Here is a 23,139-nt window from a genome sequence, read left to right on the forward strand (position 1 = left end):
AGTTCTGTCTCTTGACTATATGTCTGTTAGGGGCTGAGTATGGCCCCCCCTAGAATTCATATGTTGAAGCCCCAACCTCCAGTACCTTAGAATATGACTTTATATGGAGGTAGAGGCTTTGAAGAGGTGATTTAATTAACATGAGGCCATTACAGGGAGGACAGGACCTAATCAGGTCTGACTGGTGTCCTCATTTCTTTTTTAATTAACAAAGGTAAAAGTATCAAAGGAAAGATACATTGTGAGGGGCACAATGGGCAGGACAGCAGCGAGAGTGTCTGCTATCTGCTGCTGGTGTCCTTATAATAAGAGGAAATTTGGGCACACAAAGAGACACTAGGGGTGTATGTGCACCAAGAGAAGACCATGTGAGAACGCAGCAAGAAGGCGGCCATCTGCCAGCCAACTGAGAGGCCTCAGGAGAATCCAAGCCTGCCGACACCTTGGCCTTATACTCCCAGCCTCCAGAACTGTGAGGAATAAACGTCTGTTGTTTAAGCCACCGAACCTGTGGTGTGTTGTTTTGGCAGCCCTAGTAAACTAATATAATATCCAAGAGAAATGAAAACCTGCATATACACACAGACTTCTCCATGAATGTCCGTAGAAGCTTTATTCATAATTGCTAAGAAACAGAAGTGATCCAAACATTCATCAACTGATGAGTAGCTAAAAAGTTGCAATATATCCATCCAGTCAAAGCTTAGTGATAAAAAGGAATGAACTGCTGACACACGCAGCACCTGGATGAACTTCAGAAATGTTACGCTGGCAGAAGGAGCCAGAGACAAAAGAGCATATACTGTCTGGTTCTATTTATATAAAAATCTAGAAAAATCTAACCTGCCAGGAATGGTGGCTCACACCTGTAATCCCAGCACCTTGGAAGGGTGAGGCAGGAGGATTGCTTGAGTCCAGAAGTTTGATACCAGCCTGGGCAATAGCAAGACCTCATCTCTATAAAAAAAATTTAAAAATTACCTGGGCGTGGTGGTACACACCTATAGTTCCAGCTACTCAGGAAGCTGAGGTAGAAGAATCGCTTGAGCCCAGGAGGTTGAGGCAGTGGTGAGCCTTGCACTGCACTCCAGCCTGGATGACAGAGTGAGACTCCAATTAAAGAAAAAAGAAAAGAAAAATCTAATCTATAATGACAACTGATCGGTGGTCCCTGCATATTGCAGGAGATAACTGGGAAAGGGTAGGAAGGAATTGGGGAGGCAGTGGAATTTTCTGTATCTCAAGTGTGGTAGTGGCTACACAGGTGAGTACATTAGTTAAAACTAATCAGACTGTACACTGAGAATGCGTTTTGTTGTATGTAAGTTATACCTCACTAAAATTGTTGGGTGTTTTTTTTAATGTGTCCTCAATCATGAAAAGGCTTGAAAGCCCTGCCCTGACTGTACTTCAGGGCAGGTGAACAGTAGATTGGTTTCTGGTGGATAACCACAGCGCTTTGTCAAAACAGGAGGTACGAGGAGAACAGTGAGAATGATGCAGTGGCTGAGGAGGAGGGAGAAGAGGAGGAGGGAGAGGAGGACGTCTTCACTGAGAAAGTCTCACCTGACATGGATGGGTACCCAGCGGTAAAGGTAGGGAGGGCTGGGGAGGTGGAGGGGCCATCTTGGGGAAGCAGCCTTCGGTTCTTGAGCCAATACAGGCAGAAAAGGCTCAGAGTCAGGCCTCATCCTCCAGACTCAGGCTAGAGGGACCAGCAGTGTACAGGAGTGTTTCTGCCTGAACTTCAGTGACAGTGCTCCAGGAGAGGCATACTTGCCCCTCTTCTGTGACAGTGCCCCAGGGGAGGTGCACATGCCCTTCTTCAGTGACAGGACCCCAAGAGAAGCTTACTTACTCCTCTTCTGTCCTCCGTGGTTTCCCTGTTTTCTCTGGACAGAACTGAAGGCTGGCAGTTAGATAGATTTCAGTCAGTTCTGGGTCTGCTGCTCCCTAGCTGTGTAGTATTAGGAAGATGACTGCTTTTCTCGCAAATCTTCATTTTCTCATCCCCTAAAAGGGGCACAGGCCAGCACATGGTGGCTCATGTCTATAATCCCAGCACATTGGGAAATCGAGGCAGGAGGATTGCTTGGAGTCCAGGAGTTTGAGACCAACCTGAGTAACATACCAAAACCCCATTTCTACAATAGTAATAATACAAAATTTAGCCAAGCATGGTGGCATGTGCCTGTAGTCCCAGCTACCTGAAAGGCTGAGGCAGGAGAATCACTTGCACCTGGGAGGTCGAGGTTACAGTGAGCTGTTATTAAGCCCCTGCACTCCATCCTGGGCTACAGAGCCAGACGCTGTCTCAAAATTAGTTAATTAATGGGCACAATAAAGCCAACATTGCAGATGGATTCTGAGGCTCCAGAGTAATGTATTTCTTCATTTGGGTCTGCCCAAAGTGCATTAGGAAAAGGGAGTCCAGTCAAGTTCCCTGTGCCTATGCTTCCCTGCTATGCTAGGGCTAAGTGTTATAACAGGATTCATTCTGTGTAGACAGCTGGTTCCAGGACCCTAGGGCAAGAGCACCTGCTGTGCTTGGGAGTGGAGCTGTAGGTGGTGCACTGCACAGAGGCGCCCAACCAAGGGACCTGGGGTACAACCTGGGCCCTTATTCTAGCTCCTCCATACCAAGGGGCATCATTTTGCAATTTCTCCAGCCAGAAGAAGTGCCTTCTCTCAAAAATTGCACCAAGGCCTATTTAGAATAACAAAAAAGTCCTGCATTTAGGTGTTCTTATTTATCTCTTACTGGTGACTACTATGCATGTACAGTAGAAAACATGATGACTTTGTTTTAAAAATGAGACTTGCCAGTTGTGTCCATAATTCCAAGAAAGCATCTGCAGTTTGTGACCAGGACAGTAGAGGCCTTGGATGTAGCTTTGTCAAAAGGTGGTTGGTACATAAGTCTTGGGGCTGTGCCATCCAGGACATCGGTGCTTGGGGCACCTCTCCTGCTCATGTGAGTCTGTCTGGGGGTTGAATGTTCTCTACTAGCTCCCGGCCACACATGTCATGGAAGAATGGGAGGCATCGACACTCCTGGCCTTGGGCACTGTCCCAGCTCACTGGACTGAGTTAGTCTAGCACCACTGTGACTGTGTCTGTGGCAAAAGGTGAGGTGACAGGAGTGAGAAGGAGTTGAGTTGTCTCAGGGTGGGTGGCTGAGACTCTGTGGGCACTGGTGGCCTCAAGACTGTGATGTCTTCCTCAGGTAGACAAAGAGACCAACACAGAGACCCCGTCCCCATCCCCCACAGTGGTGCGGCCCAAGGATCGGCGGGTGGGCACCCCATCTGCAGGGCCATTTCTTCGAGGGAGCACCATCATCCGTTCCAAGACTTTCTCCCCTGGACCCCAGAGCCAGTACGTATGCCGGGTAAGCAAGCGCGTGGCACCTTCCTCTTCCCTTAGGATGGATGCCATGCCCCGGGTCCCCAAGCCAGCACAGGCGTTTCTTCTCCACATCTAGGGCAATTCCAGCATGCAGCCCGAGGTTGCACAATGACAACAGCCCTGTGCTATTTGGCTATAGGTTATTTTTTTCATTTTTTCATTGAACTTGTTAACATTTAAAACTTTTAAAAGGCAATTAAAAAGTAAGGTAAAAGCCGGGCTCAGTGGCTCAGCCTGTAATCCCGCGCCTTTGGGAGACTGAGGTGAGTGGATTGCCTGAGCCCGCGGGTTCGAGATCCACCTGAGCAGCGAGACCTCATCTCTACAATAAATCAAAAAATCAGCCGGGCGTGGTGGCGCATGCCAGTAATCCTGGCCACTTGGAAGGCTGAGGTAGAAGGATCGCCGGGGCCCAGCAGGTCAAGGCTGCAGTGGCCGGGAGCGGCCACTGCACTCCAGTCTGGGCGACAGAGTGAGACTCCAACTCAAAAAAAAAGTAAAGTAAAAATGTGGGGCACAGTGGCTCACACCTGTAATCTCAGCACTTTGGGAGGCTGAGGCGAGAGGATTACTTAAGCCCAGGAGTTTGAGGCCAGCCTAGGCAACATAATGAGGCTCTCATCTCTATAAAAAGTAAAAAAACTAGTACACCTGCATAATGAATATTTGTATACCTAACCCTGAGTTTTACCCCACATCTTTAATAAAGAAATTTTTTTAAAAGTAAAAATAAAACAGAAAGTTAAATTAAAAAATCAAAAAATTAGCCAGGCATTGTGGCACATGCCTGTAGTCCCAGCTACTTGAGACACTGAGGCGGAAGGATCACCTGACCTCAGTAAGTAGAGTCTGTGGTGAGCCCTGATTGTGCCACTGCACTCCAGCCTGGGCCACAGAGCGGCACCCTGACTCAAAAACAGATAAATAATAAAATAAAAATGGAGAAGTGTGGCATAAAATTCAGTTCCTCTTGAACCAAAAAGACTATCTGGCACCACAGACTGGCACTGACCAGTGGGGGCGGCTGCCCTTCGCAGATGGAAGTGGAGCACTTTCAAGTCCACTCTGGCCTCCACCTGACCCTCTTTACTCATCCTGTGGCCCACCTGCTCACATAGGCCCCCCTGGAGTGAACAAGCCCTGCAGTGGCCTTCATTCCTCCACACCTGGCTGTCTACCTCGCCTACCCCTTCCCGGGCCAGTACCTCTTCCCTCGAGGTCTGAGTGCTTACACATAGGAGTGGTTGTGCTGGTTGCGGGGGCTACAGACCAGCCCCTGCTCCCGACCCCAGGATAGCACAAATCAGATGTGTGCAAATCTTACCTGAGCCCTGGACTCACTTGATTTATCAGTATCTTTCCTTCCCCTCCACATACAGAACCACTAAGTTATAACTAGGGGCATTAGCAGCACCTTCCTGCCCAGTATTCCAATGGGTCAGCACAGAAAGGGCCAGTGGACCCCATCCTGCATCCTCAGCCTGCTGTTGACTTGACGACTGTTATGGAGAGAGGAGGATAGTGAGGGAGGGCCCCTCTCAATATCTGAGCATTCAGCAAGATCAGGTAGAACAGCTCATTTCTTCATAACATGAAAATTTCACTAATTGACTAGCTACTTATCAAATTAGTCCCCATGAAAACACTCCCTGCAGTCTCTCCCAGGAATAATGTAGCCGCTGCCCCTTCTGTAGTCATTATCTAGCTCACTGTTGGAGCTTGTAAGCACCTGAAAAGATAATACAGGCATTGTGCATGTTGGCTGCAGATCTTGTAAAAGGTACAGGATTTTACGAAGGCACTGATCATGTTGGGTGATTCCCAGATCGATAGAGGATCTTGCAATTAAGCCAGCTCTCAACTGCAGAAGAGAAAAATCTAATCAGTGCTTTAGATGTGTGTAATTTGAAGGATTTAGAAAAACCCTTAAGATAATGGGCAAGCGGGCTCGGTGGCTCAGCCTGTAATCCCGCGCCTTTGGGAGGCTGAGGTGAGTGGATTGCCAGAGCCTGCGGGTTCGAGACCTGCCTGGGCAGCGAGACCTCATCTCTACAATAAATGAAAAAATCAGCGGGGCGTGGTGGCGCATGCCTGTAATTCCGGCTACTCGGAAGGCTGAGGTGGAAGGATCACCGGAGCCTAACAGGTTGAGGCTGCAGTGGCCGGGAGCGGCCACTGCACTCCAGTCTGGGCGACAGAGTGAGACTCCAACTCAAAAAAAAAAAGATAATGGGCAAAACCCCACTGTTTTTTGCAATCATTGCCATTAGGAATGTGCAATAGAAATCAAACACAAAGAGAAGAATGTCACTCACCAGAAAAGTCACACCAAGAGAAATGAGTGTTTCATTCATTCTTTTGCATCAGGATTAGAATGTGGCTGCACTTTTATGAAATAGAAGACATAAAATAGAATACCTCTGGTGAAGTGTTTCTCTTTGCCATCTAAAGACTCAAACCATTTTCCCAACGTTGACTATACAATTCTGGTCCCCTGCTTAAATGCATTTGCTTTTAAGTTGCCCTTTCCCAGGATTGGCCTCCTGGAATAACAAGAAGCTCCAGTCCTGTGTACTGAGTATCTATAATGCACCAAGCACTGTGCTGGGAATTTCATGTGTCTGTGCCAGTTTCCCTCCCTACAAGATCACGAGTTAACAGCTATCCAGTCAACATAGGTCACAGGCTACAGGTAGAAAGAACCTTAGCCAAGTGTTTTCTGTGTTTTCCAATGGCGCACTTCAGTTAAAGCTTGTCTCTTTCTTATAAAATCTTACTGAAGGCTTCAAGAAGGAGCCAACCATACAACATCCTGAATGTTTTCCTATCATTGCCCCTAAACTCTATAAGAATGCAGTCTATTTCCCAAGGTATAACAGGTAACAACTTAGGTCAGGCGCAGTGGCTCATGCATGTAATTCCAGCACTTCAGGAGGCCAAGGCCAGAGAATCACTTGAGGCCAGGAGTTCTAGACCAGCCTGGGCAACATAGCAATATCCCATTTCTACAAAATAAAAATTTTAAATTAGCTGAGTGTGGTAGTGCATGCCTGTGGTCCCAGCTATTCAGGAGGCTGAGGCAGGAAGATCACTTGAGTCCAGGAGTTGGAGGCTGCAGTGAGCCATGATCATACCAATGCACTTCAGCCTGTGCAAGAGTGAAACAGCACCTTTAAAAGAAAAAGAAAAAGAAAAAATTCCATTTAACTCTCTGTTTTGCACCCATAAAATGAGCATTAGCAAATTCCTAGCGGGCACACCAGGGCTGTGCTGTGCCTCAATCCCTTCTTCCATACAGCCGGCTTGTGTGCTCCAGTCTGACTGTTAGCACTCACTTCCCGCCTGTACTAATCAGGGCTTTTCTTTGCAAGCAACAGAAACAGACTGTGAGCAGCAGATGCAGGAAAGACATTTCTGGAAAGGAAACTGAGTAGCTCATGTATTCATCCTCAGGCTATAGAACCAGCCTTAGAAATCAGGTAGGCACAAGGCAGACCTGACCACGGCCAAAGTCATACCACAAAGCCAATCAGGTGACACTATCACACATGCTGCTGTAGAACATGACCTCTGCTCTTTATTTTTCTGAGGAGCAAGGTCTTACTCTGTCACCAGGCTAGAGTGTAATGGTACGATCATAGATCACTGCAGCCTCCAACTCCTGTGCTCAAGTGATCTTCCTGCCTCAGTCTTCCAAGTAGCTAGTACTACAGGCATGTGCCGCCATGCGTGGCTTATTTTTTGTAGAGACAAGGTCTCACTATGTTTCCCAGGCTGGTCTTGAACTCCTGGGCTCAAGCAATCCCCCTACCTCGGCCTCCCAAAGTGCCAAGATTGTAAGCATGAACCACTGTGCCCGCCCTCAAAGCTTGTTTAAATCCAGGAGTCATAGTAACAGAATTGGGTCCAGCTAACCAGGTTGTGGTTCAGAGCCTGGGGCAGTTGCATCCAGTTGACAGAGCCTAGCCCTGTGTCTACCACTAGCTGCAAGAGAGGCCATGAAAGCAAGGCTCTGCTACTATCAGCTTCATTGGTGAGAGGTGGGCTTTGTTTCCTACCAAGAGTCACAAGGTGGGGTTTCCCCACTCATAGGATGGGATTTTCAAGGCTAATCAGCAGCACTATATATAAAGATTAGATATGTTTATCTAATCTTACAAATAACCCCATGTGACAAATCATGTTGCCCCATTTCATAGATGCAAAAACTGAGATTCAAAAAATCAAAGCACTTTGCTTAATTAGGTCACATGGGTCCTAAGTGCAAAACTGGGAGTCTGACTCCAAAACTTGCTGCCTTTCTGTTGCCCTGAGCCACCTCCTGAGGGACTTCCTTCAGCCTCCTCAAGTCTAATTGTGAGAAGGCCCATCCACTTTCCTGACGTCACACTTCTACACAAAAAGTATCCTGGGCTGAGTCGTTCCCTTGTTTGGTCTTCAGCATAACCTGTGTTAGTTTCCCTAACTTGGTCTCCCATGCTAAACTTTTAAGGCCGTGAGGTAGGGATTGTGAGTGACACCTATGTATTTATCTGCAAAGCTGTTGCATGTGTTGGTTGACCCACTTTGGCCAAATGGTTACAGGTGATCCTCCCACCTCAGCCTTCCAAAATCCACATTACTGAACTAGCTCCCTGTGACTTCAAATCATGTCACCCAGCTATTGAATGGAAGTAATAACGAGGTGACAATACTCTCCACGTGTCTGAGATTAAATACATTAAAGATCTTTACATGGAGAAAGTTAAGTTCAAGGACTTAATGTCACTTTCATCACTCTTTTGTAACCTGATCTTGAACACAAACACCTATGACTTCAGGAGCGGTTGTCCTGATACCTATTTCTGGTTGGTAGGACACATATTCTACAAGTGCCACCTATGGATTGAAACAATGTAAGATAAAGCCCCCTTCTCACACTACATGCAGCCAGTCAGTTTATATGAATCCACTGTAGTTATGAAGATGGTGCACCCCTATACCTGCAGCCTGGGACCAGGAGAAGGCATGGCCTTGGAATCACACTCCTTGAATTCTGGCTTTGATGCTTCCCAGCTGTTCTACTTGAAGAAGTTTTGAGTCTCTCTGGATCTCAGTTCCCTCCTTTTAGGATTGCTTGAGAATTAAATGAAACCATTTGGGGTGCATTCCTGTAGTCCCAGCTACTTAAGAGGCTGAGGCAGAAGGATTGCCTGACCCAGGAGGTTGAGGCTGCGGTGTGCCATGATCATGCCAGTGTACTCCAGTATGGGCAACAGAGTGAGATCCTGACTCAAAAAGAAAAGAAGGAACAAAAATTAAAAGAAGCTATTAATGAAGCACCTGGCATGTAGGAGGAGCTCCATCCATGTGTCTGTCATTATTTTTACTATTATTCTATTTCTGGGTCCAGTTGAGGCCCTGCCTAGCACAGTGGCTATTTTGTCAGTTACATCCCTGGGGTTGCTGTGTTTATCAGCTTAGCAGGGCTACTAATGTCATTTTCATGAATAATTATAATCACAGAAATGATGAAACTAGCAGCTTCTCAGGAATAACCTGCAGTAGTGAACCCACAGCTGCCAGACAGGATCAGCCTGTGGCAACCCCACCGACTTTCAAGTAGGACTTGAAAAAGAAGCCCCCACCCTGCACTCACCTCCCAGAGTTGCTATAGTCCCAGCCCCTCTGTCTGTTGCTCCTCACTGGGTGGGACACACTCTCTATAAAAGCATCCCATCTCGGCTGAGTGTGATGACTCTCACCTGTAATCCCAGCACTTTGGGAGCCTGAGGCAAGAGAATTGCTTGAACCTGAGTTTGAAAAGACTGGGCAACATAGCAAAATCCCATCTCTAGCAAAAAAAAAAAATCAAAAAATTAGCTGGGCATGGTGGCATGTACCTGTAGTCCCAGCTACTCAGGAAGCTGAGGCCGAAGGATCACTTTAGCCCAGGAAGTTGAGACTACAGTGAGCCATGATTGTGCCACTGCCCTCCAGCCTGGACAACAGAGTGAGGCCCCAACTCAAAAAAAAAAACAACGCATCTCATCCTGACCGTAGGCCTGATTTCTGGTGCTGAATGGGAAACATTAGCCCTTTTGGGGAAGCATAAATAATTCAGTGACTGAAGGGAATGACGGGAGAGTGGTGGTCAGCACAGCCTTCCCGTGCCCGTGTTCTCCAAGGATATAGTCCCTGAGGCTTTGCCTTAGAGCTACCTTTTTTTTTTTTTTTTTAAGTATCAATCTTGTCAGTGGCTTCTTTTGCGTCAGTAAAGGTGTGCTTTGTAGGTGACAGGAAGAGTCAATGCACACAGCCCTTTGTGTGGTAGATCAAGGGGGTAGCATCCCCTGAAGTCTACGCTGCCTGGTATCCAACCTGCCGTGCTGCTGACCAGCTCGCCAACCTTGGGTCAGTTTCATAGCCCTTAAGCCTCTGTCTCCCCGTTTGTGTGATGGGGGTGCTCATCCACATGGGTTGCTAGAAAGACTCAGTGGGATATTGCAATCCCATCTAGCATCATGCAGATACTGGCATGGAGACATGGCAGCCTGCAGCACACTTATTACATGCTCAGTGGACATTCACTTAGGAAGAAAGGAAAGGTCAGAATGAAAGGAGTAGGAAAGTCTGGGTGTTTGCACAAGGCGAGGAAGGACTAGGCTGACTGGGGGAACCCGACCTATCCCTGGCCTTTGTGCACCTTCCAGAATGCACTTGGACCACGTTTAATATCCCATGACTTTTCTCTTGCAGCTGAACCGGAGTGATAGTGACAGCTCCACTCTGTCCAAAAAACCACCTTTTGTTAGAAATTCCCTGGAGCGACGCAGCGTCCGGATGAAGCGGGTAAGAGAGTGCCCTAGAAACTGTTGTGTGTCCCACGTTGCTTCCCCGAGCCCTGTGTCCTTCACATGCATCCCCTGGTGTCTGGCCACTTCCCGTCAGCCACTGTCTGCAGAGTGTTGCTCTTGCAAGCATGATGGGATTTGAAAACAGAAGTTTGAATTCTAAGGCCTGTTTGGACACTGGGGAAGATGCTGGGGGTAGAAGTCACCTCAATACAATGACAAGTAGGTTATATGAGGAGTGTGCACACTTGGCATTGTCTTCCTGGGTAGAGGTCAAAGTCAGTGAGAACTTAGCAACTCAGGATGTCACAGTCACCAATTAGAGAGTGTGGTCTGATGGGAGCCTCCCTCATCCAAGACCCTGCTCTGTGGGTTGCATCGTCTGGGCTCTGGCGGCCCTCCCTGCCAGCAGAGAAGCCAGTGCCTTCTAGCACCAACTGGAGGCAGGAGGTGCAAAGAAGCTTCTCTCAGACCAGCTAGAAATGCACAGGGAAGAGGCCACTGGTGTTCCTATGGAAGTCTCACCCTTCCTAGTGGATTCAGCAGAGGAATTCAGATGGGGTGGCATTGGGCAAAGGAGCAACACTGATTAGGACTTGGACTAGTCAAGCTACAGGAGGGCAGAGGGCCCTCCCCAAGTCGGACTTTTTTTTTTTTTTGAGTAGTAGACTCACTCTGGCACCCAGGCTGGATGCAGTGGCACACTCACTGCCACCGCAGCCTTGACCTGCTGGGCTCAGATGATCCTTCTGCCTCAGCCTTCCAAGTAGCTGAAACCACAGGCACATACCACCATGCCCAGCTAATTTTTTGATTTATTGTAGAGACGAGGTCTCGCCAAGTTGCCCAGTCTGGTCTGGAACCCCTGGACTCAGGCAATCCTCTCGCCTCTGCCTCCCAAAGTGCTGAGATTACAAGTGTGAGTCACCACACCCGGCTAAGGACTTTTTTTTTTTTTTTCTTTTGAGTTGGAGCTCTCACTCTGTTACCTAGGCTGGAGTGAAGTGGCCCAACCATGGCTCACCAGAGCCTCAAACTCCTGGGCTCACGCAATCCTTCTGCCTCAGCCTCCTGTGTAGTTGGGTAACTACAGGTACACGTCACCACACCAGGATAATTTTTTGTAGAGACAAGGTCTTGCTATGTTGCCCAAGCTGGTCTTAGACTTCTGGGCTCAAGCGATCCTCTCACCTCAGCCTCCCAAAGTGGTAGGATTATAGACGTGAGTCACCACGCCCAGCCCCCACCTCAGACTTTAAAGCACTTCTATCTTGTTGAATTTGCAGAAGCAGAAGCATGATGGGACATGCAAACAGAAGTTTGTGAATTCTAAGGCCTATGTGGGCATTGGGGAAGGTGCTGAGGGTAGAAGTCACCTTAATACAATGACAAACAGGTTAGATGAGAAGTGTGCACACTTGGCCTTATCTTCAGGTAGAGATCAAAGTCAGTGAGAGAACTTAATTTCAGAAAGAGAGACAGGCAAGAAAGAAAAACAAAAGTGAATATGGAGATTATCTGAATGAGACCAGAGAGAGAGAGAAAATATGAAGAGAAAAGAGAGAGCTGACAGCACCAAGTAGGGGAAAGCACCCACTCTCCTACAAACCAGACTGCCGATAGCCGGAACCTGGAACCAGTCCGTTGCCTGACACCCCACCCCTCAGCAGGTTGAAAAAGTAAAGAGGGAGCGGGTACACAGGGAAAGGACATTGTGCCAGCTGTGGGAGAACATGGGCATGGCCTCAGGTGACAGGATCGACCAACTGCCCACATGGGGACCTCCATTGGCACCCTGTCTCTGGAGCACCAAGAGGCCCCCTAGGGAGCTTGTTGACAATACAGGTTGTTAGGCCATGCTCCCAGACAGTCTATTCAGGCAACTGGGTGGGGTCCTGAGAGCTGTATTTTAACAGGATCCCCAAGAGGTTCCATGGTCAGCCCCTGTAGAAATGCCACTTAGAGCTCCTCCTGGCTGCCCTGCATTCCCTAGAGTTCCCCTCAAGGCAGGTCCCAGGAGAGCTCCCCCTCCCTCTCTTCCCCTTAGCCAAGGGGATGACTTACTAAGGGAGCCCCCAGTAGTAGGTCTGAGCCCATGTTTCCCTTGGGTTCTGAGGAATAGGAGTTCAGAGGCTGGGCAGGGCCTGTGGGCACTGTGGTCCCCGCCTCCTCTCGCCACTGGAGCAGCCTGCCCAAGCAAGTTCCTGAGACTGGATGTCAGAGCAAAGCAGAAGAATCTGAGAACTTGAGTTACATAGAACACTCTCTGGATTTTCTTGAAAGCCTGCTTCTTTCATAAGCACACACCAGATGACATTCACCCCTTCTATAAGAGCATTCTAGAACTCCTGCATTAAGCCGTTTAATATCCTTCATTGTATATTCACCAGCCTTGCAGAGTGGGGATGGGTCTCAAGGTGACATTTCTTGTCCATGTCTCAGCTCTCTCTTGGTCACTGCACTTGTTCCCTGTTGATCCATAACAAGTTATCACAAGCTTAGCAGCCTAAAATAATACAAATATGTTAGCTCTCAGTTTCTGTGGATCAAGAGTCCGGGCCCAGGTGAGCTGAGGCCTCTGCTCAGGGCCTTAGCAGGCTGGACTCTAAGTGTTGGCTGACGGCATCTTCATCTGCAGATTTGATCAGGGGAAGAGCTGCACCCAAACTGCTTCTAGTCACTGGCAGGACTTACTTCCTTGCATTTTCCTGCTAGTTGCAGATGGGGGATCCATTCTTGGCTCCTAGAGGTCACTCTTGGGTCCTTGCCACATGACCCTTTCTGCAACATGCACTGCTTCTTCAGCAGATCCCAGCCAAGAAGAGCTCAGCTCATCTTTTAAGAACTCACCTGATTAGGTCAGGCCCACCCAGAATAATCTTCCTTTTGAATTAACTCAAAGTCAATTGATTAGTGACCTAGTTGAGGGCATGAAATCTTATTCATAGATGCCATTCACATCAAAGGGAAGGAGATTTTGCAGGGTGTGTATTTTAGGGGTGGGAATCTTGGGGGCTACCTTAGACTCCTGACTCCCACAGTCATTATTACTGTTTTTTGTTTGTTTTTGTTTAATCAGGATGAGATCTTACAATGTTGCCTAGACTGATCTTGAACTCCTGGCCTCAAGTTATCCTTCCACTTGGCCTCCCAGAGTGCTGGGATTACAGATGTGGGCCACCTGCCCAGCCAGTTATGGTTTTTTAATCATTAGTGGTTTTGTTGATGGGAAGAGAGTTAATTATTGTATTAATCAGAATCTTTCACATACAGATAACTAAGGAACCCAACCCTAATACTTCAAATACTTACCTGAAATTTCTTAAAAATGAAAAAGGGAATTCATTGTTTCATTTATTGGAAAAGTCCAGGGTATTGGGCTACCTTCAGGCATGGACTGAGTCAGATGTTGAAACAATGTCATCAGGCTTCTCATGATACTGCTCCCTCCATATAGCTTAACCGAAACAGGGTCACCCCGTATGATAGTAAAGATGACCATGATCAGTTCCAGGTTTTATTTATTGCTGACTTGGCAACCTCTGTGTTAAGACATTACTTCTTTTCAAGTAGTTCAACAAAGTGACAGCGTCTCACTCTGTTGCCCAAGCTGGAGTGTAGTGGCACAATCATAGCTCACTGCGGCCTCAATCTAGTAATCTTCCCTAATAGCTGGAACTACAGGCGTGTGCCACCATGCCCAGCTACATTTTAATTTTTTTGTAGAAACAGAGGTCTCACGATGCTGCCCAGGATGATCTCAAACTCCTGGCCCCAAGCAGTCCTCCCACCTTAGCCTCCCAAAGAGCTGGGATTCCGGGCATTAGCCACTGTACCCAGTCCAGCGCCAGAACTGAGTATGAATGGCTGGGCTTAGATAACATGCCTCTGAACCAGTCACTGAGATTCTGATTTGTCAGATTCAGGTCAATTCCTGTCCCTAATGCCCCCACATAAACCAGGTGGCCTGAGTAAAGAGGAAGAGAAGTGGATCCAAGGGAACACAAGGACTCTGTTTCTGTAAGACTGGGAAAGCAGGAACAGTAGATGCTGGTGATAGGAGCACACTCAGGAAGATATAACCTCTGCTCCCAAAGCGAACAGATCTGCATTGAGGAAACAACTTCAGAACAGAATAGTGACCCGAATCACTGAGAGTGTGGATGTTGGTGCAGTGTAGAGTAGGTGGTCAGGTGCTGCAGCCAGTGCCTGGGGCAGATCCTCAGCTTGACCACTTACACCTGTGTGACTTCACCGCTGCCCACCTCATCTGTGTAGATGATAGCAGTCAGGACCTCACAGGGTCGTTGAGAAGATGAGATGAGGCCAGGGAAGGGAAGGGCCTTGCACCGTGCCTGGGACAGTTAACAGGGGCTGTCTAGGTGGGAGAACTGAAGGTAGGCTTCCTGGGGGAGGGCAAGCCCTGTTCAGCAGGAGTGGAAGCCCATGGATAAATGAGGGAGGGTACTTGAGTTCCAGAGGGGCTTGGGCGGGCTCACCGGGCTGGGCTCCACTAACGATCACATCGCCACCCCCGCAGCCTTCCTCGGTCAAGTCCCTGCGCTCGGAGCGCCTGATCCGCACCTCGTTGGACCTTGAATTGGACCTGCAGGCCACAAGAACCTGGCACAGCCAGCTGACCCAGGAGATCTCAGTGCTGAAGGAGCTCAAGGAGCAACTGGAGCAAGCCAAGAGCCACGGGGAGCAGGAGCTGCCGCAGTGGCTGCGGGAGGACGAGCGCTTCCGCCTGCTGCTGAGGATGCTGGAGAGACGGGTGAGTGCCTCCTGGTGCTGTCAGGGGAAGGAAGCCCAGAGCGGGGAGAGCAGTTCCCATCCGCAGAGGGATCTGGAAGTCCCCTTGCCCACTCAGCTTTGTCAACCCCAGACCAGGCTGCAAGGCCCGTTTACCTCGTGGCCCTGTGTCTTGTGCCAATCCTTTCTGTCCACATGTGTTCATCATGCAATTCATCAGACATATTGGGCACCTCCTCTATGTGGGGCACCTTTTTTTTTTGGAAGTCTCACTCCGTGGCCCAGGCTACAGTGCAGTGACACTCTCATGGCCACCCCAGTGTCGACCTGCTGGGCTCGGGAGACCCTTCCACCTCAGTCTTCCAAGAAGCCGAATTACAGACATGTACTACTACGCCCGGCTAATTTATTGTGGAGACGAGGTCTTGCCAAGTTGCCCGGGCTGGTCTCGAACCTGCAGACTCAGGCAATTTACTCATCTCGGCCTCCCAAAATGCTGGGATTACAGGCTAAGCCTCTGAGCCCGGCCCAGGATACCAACTTTAATAGAATAGAGACAGGACACTGACCCGACCCATTGCCTGCCCATCTTTCTTTTTTTTTCCACTGGAGTCTCACTATGTCACCCAGGATGGAGTGCAGTGGCATGATCATGATGATCACCACTCGCAGCCACTGCAGCCTCAACGTGCTGGGCTTAGGTGAACCTTCCGTCTCAACCTTCCAAGTAGCTGGAACCACAGGCATGTGCTACCACACCCAGCTCATTTTTTAATTTATTGTAGAGACGACGCCTCACCAAGTTGCCCAGGCTGGTCTCGAGACCTCGGGCTCAGGCAATCCTCTCAACTTGGCCTCCCAAACTGCTGGGATTATAGGCTGAGCCACCACGCCCGGCCAGAAAGAAATTTCTTAATATGCCCAAGCCTCAGTTTCCTGGTCTGTAGGGTAGAGGTGATAATTCACTCTACCTTCCTAGGTGTCCTGAGGCTTATGTGAATCAGCGCACACTTCACCAGGCAACCCTCATCTCCTCACTTCCCCAGGCCCACACAGGTATTCCGTTCCCTGGCCCCCAAATCCAGCCACTGGGACAGCTGACGTGAACGCCTCCCATTCTCCTTCTGATGAAGTGGACCCCACGGTGGAGCAGAAGTGGGAGGCCTTTCCTGCAGTAGTCTCCTCGTCTGTGATAGCAAGTTCTCCTTGCCCACCCCCTCCTAGAGGCCCTCTGTCCTGCTCAAGGCCTGCCTTGCTTTGCCCTACAGGTGGATCGAGTGGAGCACAAGGGTGAGCTTCAGACAGACAAGATGATGAGGGCAGCCGCCAAGGACGTGCACAGACTCCGAGGCCAGAGCTGCAAGGAGCCCCCCGAAGTGCAGTCTTTCAGGTAAGTGGGGGCATGGCCAGCTCTCCCCCGCCCTTTCCCCAGCAGCCCACAGCCCTGCCTTCTTCCCGAGGTCTCACCGCTCCCAGCCTTGTTCACAGAGCCCCAGTTTCCTTTGTGACACATGTCCGCCCCCACCAGGCCATTCATGACGATCAGTGGGCTCTGCGGTGCTCTCGCTTCGGCTGTCTTTATCAGATCCTATACAACTCGAGCCAATTTGTCAGATCCTCTTATTTAATGAAGGAGCCACCTGCTCCAGCCTTCCTCTTCGTGTTTCCATCCCTGGTAATTGCAGAGGTTGGCTGAATGATAAATGTCCTAGGTGTGATGGATACTTGCTGGGCCTCCCTGGCTTTGCCCACTGCCTGCCAGAGAGGTGCTTTCTTGCTGTGCTGGACCTGTGCATATCCTAGGAGGGCCCTGAATGCCATTTGGCCAGGGCCTCTCCTCTGCAGAGGGCCAAGCATTTAGACCTCTGGTCTTCTGAGATGGGGCACACATGTTTATGTATGTGCTGAATAAAACCACTCCTTTGTGGCATAAAAACATTTAAAACATATTGTCATTTGTATAATCATGATTGGGCATCTCTTAATTTTTTTTTTTTTTTTTTTTAACAAATTGAGAATCTAAAACAAACGAAGTGGTCCAGAAACGCTTTTGAACTCTAACAGGGCCAGGCATGGTGGCTCACACCTATAATCTCAGCACTTTAGAAGGCCAAGGAGGGAGGATTGCTTGAGCCCAGGGGCTCAAGGCCAGCCTGGGCAACATAGCAAGACCTCATCTCTACAAAAAAATTTTTTAAAGTTAGCTGAGTGTGGTGGTATGCACCTGTAGTCCTATCTACTCAGGAGGCTAAAGCAGAAGTCGCCCGAACCAAGGAGTGTGAGGCCACAGTGCTACTACATTACAGCCTGGGCAACAGAGTGATTCCCTGACTCAAAATAAACAAAAATAAAATGTACTGTCATTTGTATAACCATCTTCGGGCATCTCTCAATTTTTTTAACAAATTGAGAGTCTAAAACAAACACTGGAAGTGGTCCAGAAGCCCTTTTAAACTTTGAGAGGCCGAAGTGGGAGGATTTCTTGAGCCCAGGAGTTCGAGGTCACCCTGGGTAACATTGCAAGACCTCACCTCTACAAAAAAAAAAAACTTTTTTTTTTTTTTTTGAGTTGGAGTCTCACTCTATCGCCCAGGCTAGAGTGCAGTGACACGCTCATGGCCACCCCAGCGTTGACGTGCTGGGCTCAGGCGAGCCTTCTGCCTCAACCTTCCAAGTAGCCAGAACTGTAGGTGCATGCTACCATGCCCAGCTAATTTTTTATTTATTATAGAGACAAGGTCTCACCAAGTTGCCCAGGCCTGTCTTGAACCCGTGGGCTCAGGCAATCCACTCACCTTGGCCTCCCAAAGTGCTGGGATTACAGGCTGAGCCACCAAGCCCCGCCAAAAAAAATTTTTTTAATTAGCCAGGAGTGGTTGCACATCCCAGCTTCCCAGGAGACTGAGGAGGGAGGATACTTGAGCTCAGGAGTTTGAGGCTGGGGTGAGCCATGATCATGCCACTGTCCTCCAGTCTAAGCAACAGAGTGAGACCCCTACTAAAAAATTATTAAGCTCTAAGAGGACCCCTGATTTGAACTGAAAGTGGTTGGCTACACTAATGGGTCCTCTAAAGCAGTGGTTCTCAACCAGGGAGGATATCTCCCACACCCTACCCCGGGACATTTGGCATTGCCCATACTGTTTTGGGTGTCATACTGGAGGCCAGGGATACTACGAGCATCTAGTGGGTAGAGTCAGGCATGTTGCTGAACACCCTACAGTGAATCCATAGGAAAGCCCCCATAACAAAGCATGATCCTGCTCAAAATATTTGTGGAGTGAGGTTGAAAATCCCTGCTCTAAAAGGATGGATCTTTCACAGGGAGAAGATGGCGTTTTTTACCCGGCCTCGGATGAATATCCCAGCCCTCTCTGCAGATGACGTCTAATCACCAGAAAAGTATTCCCTTTGTTCCACTGACCACGCTGTGAACACTGACTGTGGCTAAAGTTATTTATGTGGTGTTATATGAAGGTACCGAGTCACAAGTCCTCTAGCACTCTTTTTGGTTTCAAGATGAACAGATTTTTTTAGTTTGGGTTCTATTGTTATTATTAAAAACAAAAAATTTAAAAAAAAAACAGAAACAAAAAAACCAGCATTAAAATGACAAGATTGTATAGTTTGTATATTTAGGAATGTATTTTTGGGAAAGAAAATTTAAATGAACTAAAGCAGTGTTGAGTTGCTGCTGTTCTTAAAATCATTTAGATTTGTTTGTTTGTTTGTACAGCTCTGCCTTTTAGAGGTCTTACTGCAATAAGAAGTCATGTTCTGGGGACGGTAATCCTCTAAGGATGTCCTGCACCTGTCACAGTACAGCTAACTTTTCCTAGTTAACATATTTTGTACAATATTAAAAAATGCACAGAGACCATTGTGGGGGGGTTCCAAGGTACATCCACGAATCTTCATGTGCTGTGATGTGTTTTTATGTGGCCGCCTGCGTGGAGCGGCCCGTGCAGGCCACTGGCCACACGGGTCTCAGATGCCCAGTGAAGCCACTGACATGAGTGAGGGGAGGGCTGTGGGGAACCCCATTCCGTTCTATCTCCATCAATAAAGTGGCCTTTCAGAAAGAATTTCCTCTCATTCTCATTTTGTCTCCACCTTTTACTCTGTTTCCTTGATTTTTTTTTTTTTGGTTTGGTTGGTTATTATTTATTTATTTTTTTAGTTTAAGTCTCACTCTGTTGCCCAGGCCGGAATATAGTGGCACATTCATGGCCACCTTAGCCTCAACCTACTGGGCTCAGGCAATACTTCTACCTCAGCCTTCCAAGTAGCTGGGACTACAGGCACATACCACCATACCCAGCTAATTTTTTTATTTATTGTAGAGATGAGGTCTTGCCATGTTGCCCAGGCTGGTCTCAAACTCGTGGGCTCAGGCAATCCTATTGCCTCCGCCTCCCTAAATGCTGGGATTACAGGCATGAGCCACCATACCCAGCCATTCCCTGATTTTTTTACTCTCTCCCTTTGAGTCACCTTCCCACCCAATCCCAATCCTGGCAACATTGTTTTTCCTTTTGCCTGCTCTGCTCATTTAATTAAAATGATGGCTCAGTTCGTGGGGCATCTGCATTCCCAAGTTAGACTGGGGATGCTGTCTGTGCTCTTTCTTGTGGCATTCCACCCCACCCGTCGAGAGATGATGTCACCATTTTCTCTTAAGAGCATCCCTTCACCTGGTCCCCAGATTCATTGAAGTAGCTCCAAGAGTACAAGAATTGTGTTTCATGCTGCTCCTGTGGGCCCCTATCCCTACACAGCTTAGAGCTCTGCAGTGGCTATTGCAGACACTTGGAAGTCAGCCTTCAACGAACAAGCAGCAACAACACATCTCTTCCTTGGGTCCCTCTCTGACAAAGTCTTTTGCACCAGCTGCATCAGAATTGCCTGGGGCAGTCTGTTAAAAATGCAGACTCAGCATGCAGGGTGGAGCAGACCTCACATCCCAACTACTCAGGAGGCAGGAGAATTGCTCAAGCCCAGGAGCTCTGGGTAACATAGCGAGACCCTGTCTCTACAAAAATTAAAAAACGTAGCTGGACATGGTGGCACTCACCTGTAGTCCCAGCTATTTAGGAGACCAAGCCGGGAGGATCACTTGAGCCCAGAAGTTTAAGACTGCAGTGAATCATGATCACGCCACTGCATTCCAGCCTTGGCTACAGAGTGAGACCCCAGCTCTTAAAAAATGAAATGCAGACTAGGCCAGGTGCGGTGGCTCATGCCTATAATTCCAGAGCTTTGGGAGGGCTAGGTGAGAGGATTACCTGAGTCCATGGGTTTCAGACCTACCTGAACAACTTGGCAAGATCTCATCTCTATAAGTCAAAAAATTAGCCGGCTGTGGTGGCACATGCTTGTAATTCCAGCTACTTGGAAGGTTGAGGTGGAAGGGCCTGAGCCCAGCAGGTCAAGGCTGCGGTGGCCAGTAGGAGCATGCCACTACCCTCCAGCCTAGGTGACAGAGTGAGACTCCTACTCAAAAAAATAAATAAGTAAAAAATGGGCCGGGCACAAAGGTACATGCCTGCAATCTAAGCACTCTAGAAGACTGAGGAAGGAGGATTGCCTGAGCCTAGGAGTTTGATACTTGCCTGGGCAACATAGCAAGACCTCATCGCTACAAAAAAGATCAGAAAATTAGGTGGGTGTGATGGCTCATGCCCATAGTCCCAGTTACTTGGGAGGCTGAGGCAGGAGGATTGCCTGAGCCCAGGAGTTCAAGGCTGCAGTAAGCCGTGATGATATCACTGCACTCCAGCCTGGGAGACAGAGTAAGACTCCAACTCAAAAAAAAAAAATGTAAGTTTAAAAAAAGGTTACAACTAAGATTCTTCCAGTTAACTTTCCCCCTCCTAAGCAGGCTCCAGTCATGTGACCCTTCTTTGTGTCCTTCCCAACCCTGGAGTTTTGCAGTCCTAATTCCTTCTGCCTGGCACACTCTTCCTCTTACCGACTTGCCACAGCCAGCTCCTGCTCACCCTTAAGACCAGCTCCAGCCTCACCCCTCAGAAAGCCCTCTCCACCCGGGCAAGTCCTATGTTGCCCTCCTGTCCAACATTGCCCTCCCACAGTCACTTTCTGGGACAATAGCCTGGTATGTTTGTTTCAGAGCACTGTCTGCAGAAATCTTGTAATGGCTCATCTGTCCCTCCCCTTTTGAACATAAGCTCTTAAAGCAGGGATCTTGTTTGCCATGCATTTTGTTAGGTCTGATGAGAGCAGATCCTCAATAGATATTTGTAGAATGAATTGAATGAATGAATGTGATGAAAATTTTTCCCCCAAGGTCTGTTTTTTTGTCTACACCTTTGTCATTTCTAATCAGAAAGGCAGGAAGGTTTGGGATAGAACAGAAAGACTGAAGGATGATTTGCATGCCAGGGTGCAGACCCCTCTCTATCAAGCTCAGGGCATCACCTCCAGCCCCCAAACATACATGTGACCCCACAGTACAGAGATGCAGAGTTACTGGGAGCTAACACACCCAGCATTTAAATTACTTGAAGAGAAAATTTGTTTATTCACCCTGAAACTGATCCTTTGCCTTTTTTACCCTTGCATTCTTGTAACAATGAGTTTTATTATTTGAATAGTTAATACTACAGCATATCCAAAGGGTATGGAAAAGCCATAGTAGCAAATTTTTCCACTCACTTGACAGATCTAGGCATGGTTCTGAAGTCTGAGTTATTTTTAACTCGCTTATCATCACACCAACCCTGTGATGTAGGTGTTATTATGATCATCCCTGTGTTACAGTTGAAGAAACTGGCCCAGAGATGTTAACTGGCCCAACATTACACAGCTGGTAAGAGGTAGAACTGGGATTAAACCCAGCATGTGCTCTTTACAATACATCACTACAGTGACAAGTAAATCATCTTCACAGTTTTGTTCCCACCCATCCAGTTCCCTCCCTAAACTTATCATATATTGCCATTTTCTTCCAGAGAGGCAATGCGTGTATAATCTTATAGGAGGGGGACCCCCAAAACCCTGAAATTTATTTATAAAAAATTGTGTATTTATTCTTACATGTTTAAATTCCACCTTCAAAGTACTCTCTGATTCAATATACCTTTGGAGACACTTTTTCCACTCAGTTTTTGAACTTACCAATTTAGATGCCTTTAGGTGCTTCTACCCTTTTTGGTTTCACCTCTTCCACATCCGCAAAACCTTTCCTTTTGAGAATTTTTTTCTTCTGGGAAACAAACAAACAAAAAAGTTGCTCAAGGCAAGACCAATCTTGAATAGGCAGGGTGGGGCACATGGGTAATGCCTTTTATGGTCAAAAACTGCTGAACACCCAACGTGGTGTGGGCAGATGTGCTTGTAAATCATTCATCGTGAAATGGGCAAAGGCATTGAAAGACTCTCCAGAAAGAACACACTGAAGCCGAATGTAGCCTCTCACAACAACGCTAGCTGGTGCACTGATGCCAGTGGGTTCCTAGATCACATACCTAGCCGGGGAAGCCTACACTACCAGGGCCCGCCCTCCAAAAGATGATTCCAGTTTTGTGGGGGTCCCCCGTCACATGTGTATTCCTTTTTTTACCTAAAAGTCCATCATAAAGATACTGCCCTGTACATTGTCTTTTGTCAATAGTCTCCCTCATTCATTCAGCCATGTGGTGTTCCACTAAATGAATGTACCATAAATTAATGGGTGGACATGTCTGTTGTCACCAATTACTTGCATTTACAAACAGTGTCAAGTTTCTTTGTCCACACATCCTTTTACACATGTATAACTATGTCTACAGATAAATTACTGCCTACATTATTATTATTGTTTACTTTTTAAAAATAATTTTACTTTTTATCACCAGGCACAGTGGCTCAAGCCTGTAATCCCAACACTTTGGGAGGCCAAGACGGGAGGATTACCTGAGCTCAGGGGTTTGAGACCAGCCTGAGCAACATGGCGAGACCTCTCTACAATAAATCAAAAAATTAGTCGGGCCAGGCTCGGTGGCTCAGCCTGTAATCCCATGCCTTGGGAGGCTGAGGTGAGTGGATTGCCTGAACCCGTGGGTTCGTGACCCTCCTGGGCAACTTGGCAAGACCTCGTCTCTACAATAAATCAAAAAATTAGCCGGGCATGGTAGCACGTGCCTGT

At 47.9% G+C, this 23,139-nt stretch overlaps 1 protein-coding gene across 4 annotated transcripts in view; it reads left to right on the forward strand.

Annotated features, from left to right (window-relative positions):
• The window catches only part of WWC1 (WW and C2 domain containing 1), a 99,531-nt gene extending 80,453 nt beyond the window's left edge, over positions 1-19,078 (forward strand). The window contains exons 17-23 of one of the 4 annotated variants that reach the window (XM_021710792.1): positions 1,472-1,595; positions 3,227-3,391; positions 10,147-10,239; positions 14,782-15,015; positions 16,190-16,192; positions 16,262-16,383; positions 18,318-19,078. In XM_021710792.1, the coding sequence (XP_021566467.1) occupies positions 1,472-1,595; positions 3,227-3,391; positions 10,147-10,239; positions 14,782-15,015; positions 16,190-16,192; positions 16,262-16,383; positions 18,318-18,384 (808 nt within the window). In that variant the 3' untranslated portion in view covers positions 18,385-19,078. Of the gene's footprint in view, positions 1-1,471; positions 1,596-3,226; positions 3,392-10,146; positions 10,240-14,762; positions 15,016-16,189; positions 16,193-16,261; positions 16,384-18,317 lie in introns of all 4 variants that reach the window. The other 3 variants (XM_021710795.1, XM_008054834.2, XM_021710793.1) reach the window with 3 other exon arrangements.
• Positions 19,079-23,139: the final 4,061 nt, after the last annotated feature.

This window comes from Carlito syrichta, unplaced genomic scaffold (assembly GCF_000164805.1).
Source record: "Carlito syrichta isolate Samal-C Ts95f unplaced genomic scaffold, Tarsius_syrichta-2.0.1 Scaffold301542, whole genome shotgun sequence".
In the NCBI taxonomy this organism is placed as follows: domain Eukaryota; kingdom Metazoa; phylum Chordata; class Mammalia; order Primates; family Tarsiidae; genus Carlito; species Carlito syrichta.